The 18,563-nt window shown below is 51.3% G+C and overlaps 1 protein-coding gene across 1 annotated transcript in view; it reads left to right on the top strand.

Annotated features, from left to right (window-relative positions):
• Positions 1-15,791, top strand: part of LOC105512021 — a 98,075-nt gene extending 82,284 nt beyond the window's left edge. The window contains 9 exon segments of the mRNA XM_011942273.1: positions 340-403; positions 516-636; positions 7,852-7,925; positions 7,999-8,096; positions 9,690-9,824; positions 10,320-10,346; positions 12,147-12,324; positions 14,999-15,032; positions 15,533-15,791. Of these exon segments, the coding sequence (XP_011797663.1) occupies positions 340-403; positions 516-636; positions 7,852-7,925; positions 7,999-8,096; positions 9,690-9,824; positions 10,320-10,346; positions 12,147-12,324; positions 14,999-15,032; positions 15,533-15,791 (990 nt within the window).
• The last annotated feature ends 2,772 nt before the right edge of the window (positions 15,792-18,563 follow it).

Here is an 18,563-nt window from a genome sequence, read left to right as displayed (position 1 = left end):
GGTGGAAGGCAGTGACCTCACAGAGAGGGTGCTTTCTTTGGGACCCTGGGAGTCTCACTGTGGGAGCAGGACCACTGTCATCGCTCGGTCTGCAGCTCAGAGCCACCTCCGTGTGTGACATCCCTGACCGTCCTTTCTGGGTTTTAGTCTATGCAAATTCTGTCCCCTCCCCTCGGTTGCCCCACATAAGTGAGACCTTCACACCCATCCCCACAGGCCAGTGTGGAGCCCCCTCCAGCTGCCAGCCTTCCTGGGCTCAGGGTCTCTGTACTCTGGAGGGCTCCATCCCAGTCCTCACACAGGGCCAGGCTCAGGCTCGGACCCATCTCCTCCTTGAAGCCTTCCTGGAGCCACAGCCAGGCCCGGCGTGTGCAGACTGAGCGGCAAGGGCCAGATCTTTGGGGTATAGGGTGTCCCATCAAGGTTGCCATGTCACAAACAAGGGAACCAAGACACACGGAGTTTCCTGATGGCCTGAAGTCTGGCCCTCCCCTACAGTCCTGCCTGCCTCACAGGCCTGCAGGTCATAGTGCCCCTGCTGGACAGTAACCAGGCGGAGGCCTCTGCTGCGGGCGAGGCCCCAGGGTTGGAGAGCTGGGTCCTGCAGGCTCCAGGACCAGGGCACAGACCCCATCAGTAAGGTCCGGTGTCCTCTCTGATTTCCCCACCCACCCAGGGCCTCTCTCCTGTGGCTCCCACTATCAGGCAGGCCGAGGGGACGCGTTTCCTGTGCTCTCCTGCCAGACAGAGAATTGCCTGGATTATGAATATCAGCTCGGGGGTGACAGGTGACAGACGTCACCAACCTTCAGCTCCAGACTGAAATAACATGGTATTGACCTTGCTCAGAAAGGCTACCAAAATAGAAAGTTCAATACTCTCTATTTTAACTGACAGTTAAAAATTCAATACATCTTCCTCCTGCCAGACACCTGTATGCAATCAAGCTAAATAAATGCCCTCGGGTTTCTTGCAGGAGGCGTAGCTGTTTATGTGTAAAGTTATCGGCCCTGGCTGGAAGGGACTGATTTTCCACACTCTAGAGAATGGCCCTTTTGAAAAGTAAACAATGCCTCTACAATCCCAGGCTATTTTGACAAAAGTGAGAAGTGAAGCAGACGTGGGGGATAAAGGCACGCTCCGTCTCTCCTCGGACCCAATACAGACTCCACAGACATTGTTCCGTCACGGAAATCAATACCAAAAAATAAAGGTCAAATACCTGTGCGTGTGTGGATGTGTGTGTGTGTGTGTGTGTGTGAGCTACAGACACACAACGTGAGTATCCAGAGGAAATCGGCCGTGGGAGGTACAACTGTCACACCATGAAAAGACCCGAAGAAAACTGGAATAGTATAAAAATAAATACATAACAGGAAAAATAAGAAGTAATATTAAAGACAATAAAAAGTATCAACAAGACAAAAACTTGACTCATCAACAAAGAAGTGGATAGTTTTTTTCTGTTAAGAAATAAAGACCCCTTAAGAAATAGAGGAAGACTCACCTCTGATGATACATGTCGCATCCCATCTATGAAAGAAGCAATTTCAATTAAGTTATTTACAACCAATGCAAACAAAAGGGTATATCCAAAAAATAGAAAGAATGCATGCAAATAAACAATAAAGAAATAACCCCATGGAAAAGGAGGCTCAGACCATAAACGCTCAGTCCCTGGAGGGGGAGGGCCCGTGGCAGCACACACGGAAAAGGTGACCCAGCTCCTTAGTAATGAGAGAAACACTCAGGAAGTCACGTGACATCATGAAATCCAGTCACACTGAGCGTTGGGAGGGCAACCAGTGGGGGGCCTCACGGACGGCACAGAGCCAGACCCCACGCAGCACCCATCGAATGCCAAGCGTACACTCCACCAGCCAGCAAGTCCAAATCTACAACACCTCTCACCTATGCCCAAGGGGAGGCACGGAGCCGGCTTCAGCACAGACAGAAAGGGGAGAAGCCAAATATTCTTCTGAATGTGACACAGGCATAGCAGAGTTTAGCTGGCCAGCCCAGCCAGGCTTCTGTGCAAAACCAGAGGTTTCCCTCACGCTGTGTAGCATTATCCTGAGAGAGGATGGCCAGGGCGTTCAGCTCTCTCCCTGCCCACAGCTCCTCCCGGCAGCCTGTCATCTGCGGAGGGCAGCCCAGGCAGCTCCCAGTCCCACTATCAGGACCCAGAAAGAGCGGGAAGTTAAGTTAGGGTTAGGGTTTTCGTTCTGGCCCTGCAACTGAGCCACTGGGTGACTTTGGAAAAGTGACTCAGCTCTCACCTCTCAGGTTTCTGAATGAAAAATAAAACACCCAGAAAGAGCGGGAAGTTAAGTTAGGGTTAGGGTTTTCGTTCTGGCCCTGCAACTGAGCCACTGGGTGACTTTGGAAAAGTGACTCAGCTCTCACCTCTCAGGTTTCTGAATGAAAAATAAAACAGGCTGGTGCTGGACTCACAGGCCATCGGGAGGATTAAAACACACACGTGATTGCCGCATGGTGGCTGTGACATTAACAAGCATTTGATACGAGGTGAAGACGTGAAGAACCCCAAATCTGAGACTAAGTTTGGAAGGAGTTGAGACAACTGGGTTGTGTGGTCTCACCCCCGAGCCCTGCAGCCACTTGGACTCCCCAGCCCAGCGCCATGTGGCAGAGGCTCCGTGTGGTCACCTGCTCACTCTGCCCCTGGGGGCGCCCAGTCCCCATGCTGTGATCTTGCTCATCTAGCCAGCAGACCCTCTGAGTGGAGGCCCCTGTGGAATTTAAGACCTATTCATCCCACCTACAGAGGTGCTGGTTGCGCTCTGTATTTCTGTATTGATGGTGGCCACGGGGGGCTCCCCACTGCTCTCCAGGTCTCGGTCCAGTATGGGATTCTCCATCGTCCCTCCCACGGGTCTCCGCTTTCTCACACCCAGCTCCTCCTCCTCTCCCGCTTCCTTTATCATCTTCACTTGACGTCCTGGCCTCCTCAGGATAGCAGCCCTCAGCTCTGCAGACCGGACAAAAGGGCAGTTGTGGTCTGGGAGAGCTTCTTGATCTGAATTCCATAAAGATTCATTTTTATGCAGTGGTGTACGTGTGTGCTCGCGCGCGCACACACACACACACACTGCATCTTTGAAAAGGCTTAAGGCTGGAAGATAGCTGCCCTTGGTGTGTTGAGGACAAGAGCTGTACAGGGTGGTAAAAGGTTTCTCTCCCAAACCCATCGTTGCCACAACCACTCCAGTGCAAAACTGTGTAGACTCTCTTCTGGCAGGCACTGCATTCCGGGAGCCAGTCTTTCCCCTAGTGAGGCCGAAGTCCATGGCTAGAAGCAGCCTCTGCTCCTGGTGCTGGCACAGTCAGAGCAGCATGGGCCACATTTGCTTTGGGGAGGGAAACAACTTCTGGAGCCTGCATCTCTGGTACCCAGGTGACAGCAGACCCAGCCGTGTCACTGCAGCCAGGCTGTGCTTGGCAGCTTTAGGGAAACAAATTAGCAGAAGACTGCAGGGTCCAGGGACTTAGCAAGCTGCCTCCAGGGCAGAGGAATCAAAAGACAGATTTGTTTGTTTATTTGTTATTTTTCTGGCCCTGGCTTCAATTCCCATACACAGAACTTGGCTGTGGGATTCTTTAAAAAAATCATTCTATTCTTGGATTTTAAGCCATTATTAAAATTCTATTGTATTTTTTTCATCTGTTTATCATTGACTCATCAATCCATTCAACAGGAATCCTGGCCAAGTGCTGGTCATGGTGAGGGACTCAGAGCTTAAAGTCAACCGGTGCAGAGGGAGAGAGAGACAGAGTGTGCTGGGAGTGGGTACAGAGCCAGCATCCCCAGAGCCACTGGAAAGCCTCACGCACGCCTTGGCAGGCTGGAGACAGTGGAGCCCTGGGCAGTGGAATATTCTACAGAGGCACAGGGAACTAAAGGGGAGCATAGACCCAGGACAGCTGGGGAGCAAGGGCCAGGGAAAGATGGTAGAGATAGACCAGCAAGTTGGATGAAGTACTTTTTATACACTCATTCATTTGTTCACACGTTTGTTCATTTCTCCACTTATTCTACAAGCATTCTTCAGGAAACACTGAGAGCTGTGTGACCTTCCAAGCTCAGGGACAGACCAGATCCCTGCTTGGGTGGCTTCTGTTCTGGTGGTGGGCTGAGGTATTGAACAAATGGAGCCAATAAACACAGGTCGGGGTGACCGATGGTCGTTAAAAAAATAGAGCCAAGTCCCGGAAGAGGACGCATGAGGTGCTGTGGTAGAAAGGGTCCTGGGGGAGGTCCTTTGAGTAGGGCATTGGATTGAGGTCCAAATCAACAGTGAAAGTCGTGGGTGTCTGGGGAGGGCTGGGAGCAGATGGAGAAGCCCTCGCAGGTGCTCTGCTGCCTAAGGCTGCTTGCTGGGCACCTGGAGGAGCAGAGGCTGAAGGCCGGTGGAGGTTGTTCTGCCCTCTATGCTCCTAGATCCCTTCCCCAGGGTGCTCCCTGGATCAAGTCCAATAGGGATCCTCCACTGTTCCTATGCCATGGCAGACATGAAACACGGTCATGCTTGTGTAGCATGCTGGGAGGAAAGGTGGACAGGTGAAAGCTTCCAGTACCCAGAGCTGAGCCCTGGCCCAACTCCGCTGCCCGGAGGGCTGCAGGGAGGCGCTGGGTGTCCTGAACAGGGCTCTGAGAGACAATATGATGCTGGCGGAACACCCAGGGGAGGACACGCAGAAGACAGAAAGAGCTGCCATCTGAGCACTACCCCTGACTCAGGGCAGATCAGCCCTGGCAAGGATGGCAGGGATGAGCAGCCAGCCCACCTGTGCAGTGAAGCACGCAGGCAAGGCGTGCAAAGGAGCTGATGCTCAGCGTCTTCAAAACCAGGTACAAATCTCACCTCAGAGCCAGTGGGCTCCTCGGAAGGTCTGGTCAGGGAGGAAGGGGTACGCTCTCAGCTAAGAATGAGGAGATATCTCTGGAGCCAGCAGTGGGGCTTCTGTCCACCAAGCAGGGCGACTCCTTAGGGCTTTTCAGCAGAGAGAAGCCCAGAACGCGCAGCCTGACTTGATTTTCTCCCCACGCCTGGGTCACAGGCTTAGGATGTGAAAGACTCAAGACCTTGAAATAAGAACAGCTTCGCCACTGCGCACCCACTGGGTACCAACCTTCCATTAACATGCAAGTAAGAGCAATTCCCAAGAGGGAAGCACAAGGTCAGGTTGCTTTTCTCAACTACTAAAACGATCAAGGGGGAAGCAGTCCAGGGTGGCCCGCTGGCTCCCAGGTGCCGTCAGGGACGTGGCCTCCTCAAATCTTTCTGCTCAGCCAGTCCTAGGCTGCCTCAAAGACACAAGACGGCAGCCGCACCTCCAGCATTGCATCCGCGTTCTCCACAGAGGCCAGCGAAGGGCAAAGGCAGGAACCAGCCAAACATGTTCCTGTGAAAGCGCCTTTCTCAGGATTCACAGAGGCACTTTCACTGGCACCCCCTGGCAAGGACTGGGTCATATGACCACGAAGAGAACTGGGACGAGGCACTGTTTTTCACCCCATTTCTTTCATTTTGCTTGATTTTGTGGTGAAATCTGGGCATATAGGTTCCACAGCAACCTCTATGAAGTAAATACTGCATCTTCCCTGTGAAGACGCTGAGTCTCAGGGAGGCTGCCGACCTTCCCCAAATTACCTGACACTCTGGCAGCTTCCAATCCAAGCAGGTGATTCCTCGGGTGTCCTCCTGAGTCCTTTGCCATTCAGCCCTTCCAAGGTGTTTCCAGCTCTCCAGTGATCCTGGCAGGGCCACAGATCCCATGTGGTTAGGACTGATGGCATCTGAATTAAAACTTATCTATGTGCTCAAAGTAAAACCCTAATTTTGCATTAACCTGACACTTGGTGCTTGATTTATTTTAGTGTTTGTGGTAATTGTTTTTGAATTTTTTTAAGATAAAGCGGACAGAGAGTACACGGCAGCAGAATGCAATTGACAGTAAGTGCTTATTATGTAATTATGGACTTTTTAATATGCATATTTTTTTCTGTGGTTGGTAACAACTAGATACATAATTACTGAATTTTAAAGAAGAATATTATCTACAAAGCCTTCTAGCTGCTGACAAGTAGGAAAGACTCTTGCCTGGTTTGTGGCTAAATTATCTTAACAATTCATGGCCTGCGAAGGTGAGGGTAGCCTCAGAGAGTGATGAGAACCGGTGCTGTGGGGGTTAAGCTGGTGCCACTGAAGGTGTTTTTAAGACACAAAAAATGCACCTTCTGATTCTCCAACGAGCACGGGAATTGTTTTAGTCGGCCCGGGCTCTGTAACAAAATCCCATGGAAATTCATACCACATAAACCATGGCAATTCATTTCTCACGGTCCTGGAGGCCAGGAAGTCAAGGTGCCAGCAGAGTCAGCGTCGGCTGAGGCCAGTGCCCCATAGAAGCTGGTGCTGTGTGTGTCCTCCTGCAGTGAAAGGGGTGAGGGAGCTCTCTGGGCCTCTTTCTTAAGGGCACCAATCCTTTCCAGGAGAGCTCGGCCCCATGGCCTCATCACCCCCCGGAGACCCCACCTCCTAATACCATCACCTTGAGGGTGAGAATTTGACAAATACATTTTGAGGGGACAGAAACCTTCAGACCACAGCAGGAATGATGTGAAGCGGAGTGATGTCCAGAGAGGGGCTGGGCTTGGAGGTGTCCCGGTGGTAACTTCCAGGAGGGAAAGAACAGTCATTGGGTGGAAACAAAAGGTAGGATAAGAAAGATGCCAGGCGGAAGGGCGGCTGCCTGAGGGCTGGACTCCAGAGGCCAGTGGGGCTGAGGCAGCGGGGAGGCCAACGCAGAGCGAGGCGGAGTCCAGCAGAATCACAGAGACTCACGCAACAGTGCAGGGCCCAGAAGCAAAGCTAGTGGCGACCCAGGAGAAGCTTCCCTCCGCTCCCCTCTGAGGGAGACGCCAGGGGCCTCGGCCAGGCCTGGGAGCTGTTTCCCACTCCAGGTCCCCGCACTCATGGCTTCCACGCTTGAAGCCTGACATCCCTTCCTGTTGCTTTCCAGGTGAGCAGGGGCTGGGGCCTGACCAGGCAATGGGGTGAGATGCCTAAACCCAAGCGTCTGCCTGTGGCCACCTCTCAGGGGCCTCCCCCAGGTTCCCGACGGCCACCAGACCTGCCTGTGGCCACCTCTCAGGGGCCTCCCCCAGGTTCCTGTGAGCACCCAGGTGCTAGGGCTTGCCCTGCCTCTCCGGGTTCCAGGATGCAAAGGAGCTGGCACTGGGCAATCTGAAGAGTCGGCCTGGTGGCTGCCCCCTCCCCACCTTATCTTCCTTTAGGAGTGGTGGGGCAACCCTGGGCAGGTCTGATGTGGGGCAGGCAGACCCCAAAATGGGGGCTTAGCCCAGGTCTGTTACTGGTTTTGCCCCCGAAAGAATTCCAAGGTGAGCGGGTGCTGTTAGCAGCTTTTATTGCTGCGGTAGCCGAGGGGGCTGCTCCCAGAAGAGCAGGACTCCCCATGGGCAGTGCACCCAGAACAGCAGCTCAGAGGCAGCCCCGAATCATATTTATACCCACTTTTAACTACATGCTAATTAAGGGTTGGTTTATGCAGAAGTTTCTAGAAAAGGGGCAGAAACCTCAGGGTCATTGGGTTTTTACCGTCAAAAGTGGCAGTAACTTCTGGGTCTTGCCATGGCAATGGTAAATTAAACAAGGTTCACTGGTTGGCACATCTCACAGGTGGCATCTCACATCAGCCCTGCTTCAGCTGCTCCTCCACATGGTCTGGTGTCCGTGCCCTGCCTTGGAGTCAAGCCCGCCTCCCCCTTCAGGTCCTTGGCACTGCCTGTTGGCTTTGCCCTGGCAGGTGCACTGGGGGACGAAGGGGCAGCAAGGCTGCTGCTGGCGCAGGCATCCCCATCCCTAAGACGCACGTAGAAGGTGAGTGGGCCTGCGTCCAACCTTTCTCACGTGGCTGCCCCATGTCTGCAGCCAGGGTGGGCTCCTCCGGCAGAGCAAGCCCTGTTTACCTCGAGTGGGGACCAGGCGGTGCAGCTTCACACTGCTACTCTGCGCTCCACTTGTTCTCCTCCCCCATTCGCCACCACCCAGGTGACGCTTGCTGAGGAAACGTCCAGTGTGACCTGAGGCCCGTGTGGGGGCTGCACCCACCTTCTTCCTGCTCCTGTTCACTCCCACTCCATGGGACGCCCGCCATGTCTGTTTCCCTCTGGGCACAGGGATCCTGCTGCTTTAACAGGAAATCCCTCCCCTCTCAAACCTCTGAGCCTCTGACCTGGCAGGGGGACTTGATTACAGCAGAACCTTCTCTGCACTCTCAGGTCACCCTGCTCCTCTCCTGGCCATGATACTAGGGTCACTGGAGACCTGGCAGCTCTTCAGGTGGGCAAATTAAGCCAAGGGGGCCACTGCAGTGCTGACCAGTTCATCATCTGGGCAGTGCCCGTCCATCTGCTGAGATCGCCTCTCACTGCAGGGCTGTCCTGGTGTCTGGATCAGGCACTGGCCCCTCACCCCAGCCCTGAGGGTTCAGGAGGACTCAGCTTTCCTGGGTTGGGTCTCACCTTCCCTTCCTGACCTCAGGTGTCTGCCTCCAACTCCACCAGATTCTGAAGACAAGGGACAAGACGGCTGACCTCTGGAAAACCAGCTGTTGTTGGCGAGGGAAGCAGGGGAGACCCTCTTCCTTTTTCTTGTCGAGGATCCAGCACGAGAGAACCTCCTTCAGCCTCTCTGGCAGGTTGTCCTGCCTCCTGGGTCCCACTGTCAGGAGGAGACGGGTTTGCTTTTGACTCTGACTTCACGCAGCTCATATGGTGCCTTCCACAGCAAGGATTCCTCCGCTACTCTGGGTCCTTCCCCCGCTCTCATGGTCACGACCACCCTGTTGCCCAGGCAGTTTTCTTAGCAGCTGCCCAGCCCCCGTCTGTATCCCTCCCATGGGCTCTGAAGCCCTTGATCTTTCTTTTCTCAGTGCTTATCATGGAGGATGGAAGTGACCCACCTGCCAACAGTTCTCTGCTCAGGCACACCACAGGGCCAGACTGGGCGTATGACGGCCATGAGCCTGTGTAGTGTCCCTGGATAGGTATCAAATAAAAGAGTGTTCATTCAGGGTGTGCTAAATGAATGAATACATGAAAAAATGGTTGGGGGGTGGGGAATGAATGCATTTCAAATTCTCAGGCTGCACTTTCCAAATCTGATGCAACCATATTCAGCTGCTTGTCAGGACTATTTGAGAGCCACCCCTTTCCCGCATCCCCGGCCCCCTGAGCAGCCATGGCTGCTGTCACATCTGCCTCTTGATGTCTCTGGGCCTGGGGAGTTACCCACACACACTGAACAACAAGGTCAGTATTTTTAGATGCAATTCTTTAATTTTTGAAAATGCTCAGAAGAGATTTTAGTGATGGGTACATATTTGATGAACATAAATAAATGTAAGAGCTATAAAAATAAACTTCCCTAAAACCTCTCCATTCTATTAACCATCTCCTGGAGGCCCACGCACGTGTTCTGTGGAGAGGGTGGGTACCCCGCAGCCCCTGAGACTTGGGGAGGGAAGCCCTGGTGAGGCCAGTGACAGAGTTGATGCAGGAAGTGCCGCGTCCCTCCCAGGGCCTAGAGCCTGCACTACGTCATCTGGCCCAGACCTGAGTCCAAGTCGTGCCCTGGACTCAGGGTTCTGAGGAGCTGGCAGAGCCCCCAGGGGTGAGGCAGAGCCAGCAGAGTGAGAATCTCCCCAGCAGATGGGAAGCGTGTGCCCATTCACCTCTACGCCCGGCACAAGGCCCGGCCCTGCAGGTGAACAGGAAGGTGAGTGCAAGGGCGCAGCCCTCTGTGAGCTCACAAGCCAGAGGCCAAGACAGAGCATTGTGAGGAGTTAAGTGCTGGGAGGCATCTGCAGAGCCCAGAATGGGGGTTCCCAGTTGGGACCCTGACCCTGGAAGGGGCCTTTAAGCTGAGGGCAGAGCTGTGAGCAGGTGCATGGGGCTAGGACAGGAGCCTGCCCCCACAGGGAGACAGCACACACACACGGCCTGGGCTGGGAGCCTGTGAACCACTTGGGAGCTGGATGCGTGGATTCAGAATGCCCGGCCAGAATGCCCGGATTCAGAATGGAGATTAGGCCAGTGACAGGAGAGCTGTTTAGCGGAGCAGGGACCAGGGACACCCAGTAGCCTCAAGTGCTCTGTGCTCTGGGCTTCGTCCAGAGGGTGGTGGGGAGCCACTGATGTGTGCCCCCCTAACAGAGCTTGCAGGGGGAGGCTCCTCCTCCTACCTCCCACCCTGTGGCCTCATCACCCTCAGAGCATCACCATCTTCCTAGTGGCCGAGGTAAGAAGCCGGGACTGTCCCCGTTGCCTTCCTCTGGGACCCTCCTCTGATACTGCGCCTGCTGGACCTTTCTTTCTTGGCCGATGGCACCCGGGCTGGGATCCCTGCATCTGTCCTCTCTACATGGCACTGGCTCGCACTCTTGCTCCCTTCACCAAAGCCCCCACCTGCGGCCCTGTCTCTGGCCTTCCCCAAGTCCACAGAGGAATCTGAATCGGTGGGGTCAGACTCAGCCTAGCTTCCCAGCTCCTCGGCGGCTTCCCATGCTCTCAGGCTGAGCTCCCAGCTCGGGGGGCTCACTCTCACCCCAGCCTGACTTTCTCTGTGCGGGTCTTTCTTGTGCTGACTGGCACCCACGTCTCTCTCCAGCTCCTCCATGTTCCCATCGCTGTAGTCCAACACCTCCTCCTCCAGGGAGCCCTCCCAGATCCCTCAACCCGAAGTGACTTTCCCAATAGCCCCTCAGGACACTCTGCACCCTTCCTGCAGAGCTACCATGAGGAACCTATAATAAGGAGTTATGCGACATGCAACAAGTGCTCAGTAAATATTTAAGGAGACGGTGAATGAATGAATGTATTTCTACCCCCTCAGCTCTCTTGAGTTACATGGTGGACGGTCCATAGAAGATGAATAATGTATACATTTTTAATTGAGTTAAACTCCAAGCATTTTTACCCTGAGCATTCATGCATACACTTAAATATTGAAATAACCAAATGCACAAAACCTTCCGTGGTCATGGTTCTCATTTTGCGGGAATCGCTTCTGTCCAGAAGTGGGCATCCCCGTGTAACAGCCATCGGAGGGTGTGGGAACGGACAGGGTTCACGCCCTGCAAACATCTGGAAGTGGCGTTGACTTCCCTGCCAATCCGAACGAGTGCACAATGTAGGTAAATCCTCTTTTGACTAACAGGTCTACGCTGGCCCATTAGGATCCACAGGAAGGAACAGGAATCCCTTTGGGAATTTTTCAAGGCTTACAGGGTAAATTTCCCATTGCTTCAGTAAAAATGTAAAGCTGGTCTTTCTGAAGTCTTTTGCCCGAAGCTGTCGGTCTTTTTGGGTTTAGCAACCACCCTGAAAACCCGCACACTCATTTGAATTGTTGCATCTTCACGTTTTGAATATTCTGCATCTCTCCCTGCAGGTTCAGGAGAAGAGGTCCAAAGGCACCACCTCTGCTTCATTGCAGCGGAACCCTCCCACTGTGGCCCCCAGCCCCTCCAGGGATCCACAGAGTTCACTGCTCGCTCACAAATAGTATACAGCACACGCAAGGAAAGTTAATTTACTGGTTTACCTACTTCTTTTTCTTCTCTCGCTTTGCCCTGTTTGATTCCATTTAAAAGTGTTTCTACTTCATCCATCAGTGAGCTCCCTATGTCGGCTAGAAAGCCTCTTTAGAAGCGTGTTTAGCATCTTTCGATACCGGTATCTATTTCAGAGACTCTTTGCTCCTCCAGTATCTGCCTTATCTCCTTTACTATTTTTCATTATTTGTCGCAGCTATCTGCCTCATCACTCTCTGCATTTTTAATATCCTCTTTGTCTCCTCCACTTCTGTATATTCTTGTTTGTTCAGTAAGCCTCATTCACTATTTCATTGTATGTGTTAACTGTTAACTCAGCCCTAATTAATCTCACTTTTCAACTCGGTTCAGTTTAAGGTTCCAGACATGTCAATATGAAGGGTGTATTTGGGGGGCGCGAGAAGTTCAACAGCAAGGGGATTTACAATGCCACATGCAGTCTCATTTTCTCGCAGAAATCCAAGTTGCTTTGCCTTTTCCTTCAGACAGACATTTTCCTTTGTTTCCGACTTGCCCCTTGGGTGCAGGACACCTGTGTGGACGCACTGCCAGCAGACACGCTGGCCACTCCTCCGCCGAGGGTCAGGAGCACTGAGGAGGCATCTCCCTGCCCATGGGCAGTGCCACAGGAGCTGCACTCAGGCCCCCAACCTTCACAGGCGCGTAAGGTACACTGAGGCATACTCAGAGCCCCCTGTCACCTGTCCATGTGGGTGAGGACATGCTGGGTGGTCTGATGGCTCAGTACCAGGCAGACCACTTGACTGTGAAGGTGTCTTCAGGAAATCCCGGAAACAAGACAGAGGTTTGGAAACCTCACTGCAAATACACAATAAGCTATGTACACATAGTGGTATACATATGCACGCACATACATGCATGTCCACAATCCATGTTCCTATGCACCTGTTTCCGCACATGCAGGTTCATGCACATATATTCCCTGCAAATGTTTGTCAAGCACATGCCAGGTGCCTCATGCTGTTCCAGGCACTGGGACTGAGCCATGAACACCTGGTATAGACAGTGTCCCTATTCTTACAGGTCTCATATTCTAGAGACTGGAGATGGACAGGTAGTGACAGATGAGCAAACACATATACACTACATTAGGAGAATGTATTAGTCCATTCTCACACTGCTAATTAACACATACCAGAGACTGGGTAATTTATAGAGGAAAAAGGTTTGATTGACTCACAGTTCAGCATGGCTGGAAGGTCTCAGGAAACTTAAAATCATGACAGAAGGGGAAGCAAACACATCCTTCTTCATGTGGCAGCAGCAAGGAGAAGTGCCTAGAAAAAGGGGGGAAAGCCCCTTATAAAACCGTCAGATCTCAAGAGAACTCACTCACTATCACAAGAACCACAGCATCTGGGCAACTACCCCCACGATTCAATTACCTCCCACCGGATCCCTCAATACGTAGGGATTATGGGAACTACAATTCAAGATGAGATTTGGGTAGGGACACCAGCAAACCATACCAGAGGGGTAAGCGCTATGAAGGAGGGAGGGAGGAGAGCAGATGTGGGCACACAGATGGAAGAGGTAATACGTTAACCAAGCGTCAAGAGAAGGCCTGCCCCATCAGGGCTTTCAGTCAAAGCCCTCCAGTAGGAGAGTGAATTCTCTGCACAGATAGGAAACATCTCAGCGACAGAGACAGGGAGCACAGGGTCCTGTCCAGAAGTACACGCTGCACGGATGCACACACACTGTGAACAAGTGTCTGTGCATGCTCACACAGGGAACCAGCACATCTACCCAGGTGCACACACCTGTGCATCTACACAGGGCACGGGACTCTGTATCCAGATACAAGTGTGTGCACAGAGACGCACAGGAGGCAGATGCATGTGCAGAGGATGAGAACCTGAGCTCGCGGACCAGACCAGCCCGGCCTCCGTGTTGAGCAGCTGCCCCCGCATCCTCAGGCACTGCTGGGCAGTCACAGAGATACCAGCTAAGTCTTTATCTGTTGGAAAGGCAGCATCTCATTTGACCTTTTAAAAAATGAAACATTCCAAGCCCAGGAAAAAGTGAATAATCTATAAAAGAGCGACTCCCTACCACTCAGATTTAGTCATTTTTGAAATATTTGCTTTAAATATTTTCCTAAGAAATAAAATCTTGCAAATGTAGTTGAAGGACTGGCCTCATATCCCTGAAGGCTGCCGTGGTCTCTGCCTGGTGCCCCAGACCTTCAGGGGCTGAAATTTTCCAAAAGTGCACGTGTAGCCAGCTTCCTTCCCTTTCGTTTTTTCAAATTCTAACACATGTGTGGTCATAAGCCAGGTGCAGTTAGATTTTCCGTGTTTGAATAAACAGACAAATGGTTTCATGTTGCACGTTTCATTGTACACCTTGCTTTAACAAATCTGTCTTTGATATTGATCCAAATTGTTACACAGAGATGCGGCCCACTCATTTTAACTTCTTTGTAACTTTCCCTTGAAGGGATAAGCTACATCCAGGCTGGGTTTCTGTTTTCTTTATGACAACCAATTCTTCTTTCAGCACTTGGCTTGATACATGTGAGATATTGTCAACTCTTCTCCAGTATGTCCTTGCACGTTTACAGTCTCACCTCCTGCAGGCTTCTGCCGCTCCCCTGCTCCGTCAACAAGGGGTATTGTGGAACTTTCTACTTTTAGTAATCCCATGGATACGATGTGGCATCTCATTACAGTTTTAATTTTCTTGATTAACAGTGTGGGGGAACATATTTTCTGTGCTTGTTAACTAGCTCTTCAAGTTCCCTGGTTTATAATGATCTGTCCTTGCCCTTCACTCAGGCTTCTGTAGAGGAGATGAAATCATTTTTTTAAATGATTCATAGCAATGCTGTATATGTTTCGAAAATGAGTTGTTTTTCCTATGTGTCACAAATATCTTCTGGGTCTGTGGCTTTCATTTTCCTCAGAAAATGCTCTGTGATACAGGACATTTACTTTTCATGTGGTCATTTAAAAACTGATTTTTGGCCCGGCACGGTGGCTCACCCACGTAATCCTAGCACTTTGGGAGACGGAGGCAGGCGGATCACCTGAGGTCAGGGGTTCAAGACCAGCCTGGTCAACATGGTGAAACCCCGTCTCTACTAAAAATACAAAAATTAGCCGGTGGTGGTGGCGGGCGCCTATAATCCCAGCTACTCAGGAGACTGAGGGAGGAGAATCACTTGAACCCGGGAGGCAGAGGTTGCAGTGAGCCGAGATCATGCCATTGCACTCCAGCCTGAGCCATAGAGCAGGATTCCATCTCGATAGATAAATAAATAAATAAGTATTTACTTTTCAGATTGCGTATGAGAAACTCTTTCTGTTCTTAGGCCGTAAAGACCGTCTCCATCGCTTTTTCCGTTGGTGAGGCAGCCTGTCCTCTCACCATGGTGGCCCCGAAGCACCCAGAGTTCTCTGTCCATGCGGGACTCTAAGTCAGGAGTCAGCGAACAAGTCCCCGCGGCGGCGGCGGCACCGAACAGCCTGGAGGAAAAGCAGCCTCGTTCTGTTACCTTCTGTTGGTTACCCAGAGCCCGGTCCCTGCAGCCTGTGGGGATACACAGACCCCCACTCTGAATCCGGGCAGAGTCACAGCGTTTGCCCCTGTGTAGTTAAAACTGCCACAAGCGCTACGTTTAATTGTTTCGCCCTGTTGCCGTGTTCTGCCATGTTTGAGGTCTCCACCACGTTGCACTGGCCCCGGCCTAGACCCGGGCCTCTCCCCAGGGGTCTTGCTCCTCCGTGGCCCTGGCCCCCATGCGCCTCTTTTCCTGGCTCCAGGATGCAACCAGCTGCTTTTCATGAAACTCAACCCCGGCTGGGGGACCCAGAGCTTGTGTGACTAACCCCGAGGGTGTTTCCAGGGGTGGGACGCGCGGTCAGGCTTCAGTCCTGGGCCTGGCCCCGGCCGACTCCGGAGAAGCCCAGGAGCGCGTGTCCCCGCCGGCCCCGCTCGGCCCGACCTCTCCCCACCGCGGCGCCGGGGCTCGGTGCAGTCTGGCCGCGTCCTCCTCTTCTCGCGGTTTTGAATTCTTCTTGTGCGACATTGTATCACACAAGTTCGGGGATGAGGGTGTTCCGAGCACGCCCTCACCGAGCCAGGCTCAGCCGGTTCCCCGCTAGAGCTGCTGCTCGCACCCCTCACCTGGGACCCCAGCCTGAGGGACCCCCAAACCCACGCCCTCAGGGAGACGCGGCCGCGCCCAGCCCGCGTTCAGCACCACGGGAAGGAGGGCAGCAGGCGGAAGCCCCGGCCATCTTGGGAAGGACCTTCAGGGTGTTCCGCTGAAAACCACAGACCCATGCTTCAGAGGCTAGATTTCCCTCTCAAATGCCTGGATTTAAAATATAAAAGTGTGTTTGAGCAAACAGCAAAATATCTTGGGAAATTCTCCCAGCGAGGCTTCCGATGACCCCGTAGGAAAAGCCAGGCTGCTCCCTGCTGCGCCTCCAGTGAACCTCCCAGCAAGGAGGACCCTGGGAAGAAGGGCAAAGGGTGCTATTTTGCATATAATTTACATAAAATGGCTTCACAGACGGGAAGCCTCCAGCGGGCAGCACTCTGGGCCCATGCGTGTTTTTAATGCCTGAATGACGTCGCGATTCAGTCTGAGTTCCCGCCTGGGCTCAGGGCCTTCAGAACTGGTGTGGGGCTGTGAAATGGTTTATCATCAGGAGAGACACAGTGAGAGTTTATATCCAAGGAAGTGTTTTCAGACACAATGTTAGCATATTTGTGTCCATACCAGTCCGAGCGGGAGGCTGAGGCAGGAGAATCGTGTGAACCCGGGAGGCGGAGGTTGCAGTGATGAGCCGAGATCGCACCACTGCACTCCAGCCTGGGGGACGGCGGGAGACTCCGCATCAAAAAAAAAGTTCAGACGACAAGGAAGCTGAATTTTCCTGTTTTACAGTCCCCGTTCCTTCTGATTAAAAGCAGCTGGGGGTGCAGCCTCCTTTTTCCCGGCCGTTTTCTGTGCATCCACAGAAACACATAGCACTGTTTACCTCCCTGTTATGTGTTGATCGTGACTCGCTCCAGTCCGCATCTGTCTTGAAGATCCCAGGGTGTGGCTGCACGGGGACCTGCTGCCTTCTTTCCTGGGTGAGTAGGCATTCGTTAAGTTTGTGGCTGCCCACCCTTCAGCCATCCCTCAACCTACAGTCACTGCCCACCCGGACCTGCTACTTGGGAGGCTTATATTTGATTGTGGAGGGGGAACTCATAATAAACCAACATATAAATATACCAATGCTGTCATCTCCAGCAGTGGTAAGAGAGGTGGAGAAAAACCTGGCCGTGGAAGGAGTGGCTGGGGTGTTCTAGCCTTCGTGGTGAGAGACAGCTCTCACAGTGACATTTTTGCAGAACCATAAATGCTCTTGTGTCCTAGGGCAGGAAATGGGACGTGGAGTTGCTAGGTCAATGTGTATGCACATTATTAAATACTGATCTTTAAAGATATTAATTATGAAATATTTAAACATATATAAAATTCAGAAAACATTTGAATAAGGCCTATAGGCACACACCAAGAATAAGCCCATGTAAGCACAATTGACCATTGCAAAGAGAGGGAACCAGCCTGAGTGCCCATCAGCCAGCGAGTGGATAAGAAAATGTGGTGTATAAACACCACGGAATACTATTCAGCCATGAAAAGGAAGGAAATAATGTCTTCTGCAGCAACCCCATTTAACTTTTTTAGAATGCTCTAATTACAGCTGAAGCCTTGCTCCTGGGCCTTACCCCTCCCCCAGCCTTTATAAATAGTTCTTTTTTATACTGAAGGGTGGTTTTTGGCATTGCAAATATCTTCTTTCAGTCTGGAGTTTGTATTTTCCCTGTGTAAATGTTGTTGTCTTTTGTCATTCAGTTTTAAATTTTGTTGTATGCAAATCCATCCAATATTTTCTTTGTGGTTAGTGCTTACTGTGCCTTCTCGAAGAAACTCTTCCTTACTGCAGTGGCATGTAAATATTCTCCTAGATATTTTCTAAAATTGTAATTATGTTTCCTTACCTGTTTAGAGCTTTAATCTACCAGAAGTCTATATTTGTATATGGTGTGAAATGGAGGCATAAAACAAACAGAGCAGCATCTTGACATTGTTTATCCCCAGTGTGTGTGCATGAGAAGAGTACCTTCCATAGTAACCGCGTTGGTTTACACACACAAATGCAGTCACCCACCTTCCCCTCACTGGGACAGCAAAGCTACTTCTGCTAGGAGCAAGTTTCCATCTCCATGTAGGTGACATTGAGTGTTCTGTCTTTTGTTCCAGTTGTCTGGAACAAAATAAAATAAACCCATGCTAGTATTCTGGATATTTGCTTTAAATTGTATTTTGCATTTTTGCTCCCCTCCACACCCCTACTCTCCCCTCCCCCCTCTTTGTTCATCATTGCCTGTCAATTGGATTAACTTATTAATAGACCCGAGTGTCTGCTGTGTGCCTTCATCATACTCTATGCACCCGTTACCCCTAGCATCTGCTTCACAAAATTTGCAAAAACACTTACTGTTTATTTTAGTTATGGTTTTACTTACACATTGACTTGGGGGAATAAATGCAGTATTTTCTATATTGATTCTTTCAAACAATGAAACATTTATTTAGGTTTATTTTCTAATATTTTTGCCAACTTCTATGATCTTTTAGTTGGATATATATTTAAGTAATGTGGATATTTTCTGTGATAAATGATACATTTAAAAAATATATGTTTTCTCTTTGTCCTGGCTTATGTATAGAGATGCCATTGATTTTTGTTTATTGATCTATACCTTGCACTCTTGTTTGAGGGATCCTAACACAGGAGATTTCTTCATTCAATGTGAATGAATTTATTGATTCAGCAAATACTCATTGAGTGCTACCATGTGGTAGGGAC

Source organism: Colobus angolensis, unplaced genomic scaffold (assembly GCF_000951035.1).
Source record: "Colobus angolensis palliatus isolate OR3802 unplaced genomic scaffold, Cang.pa_1.0 Scaffold208, whole genome shotgun sequence".
Classification (NCBI taxonomy): Eukaryota; Metazoa; Chordata; class Mammalia; order Primates; family Cercopithecidae; genus Colobus; species Colobus angolensis.
Note: the sequence above shows the minus strand (reverse complement) of the source record. Positions and strands in the feature narration are given on the sequence as shown.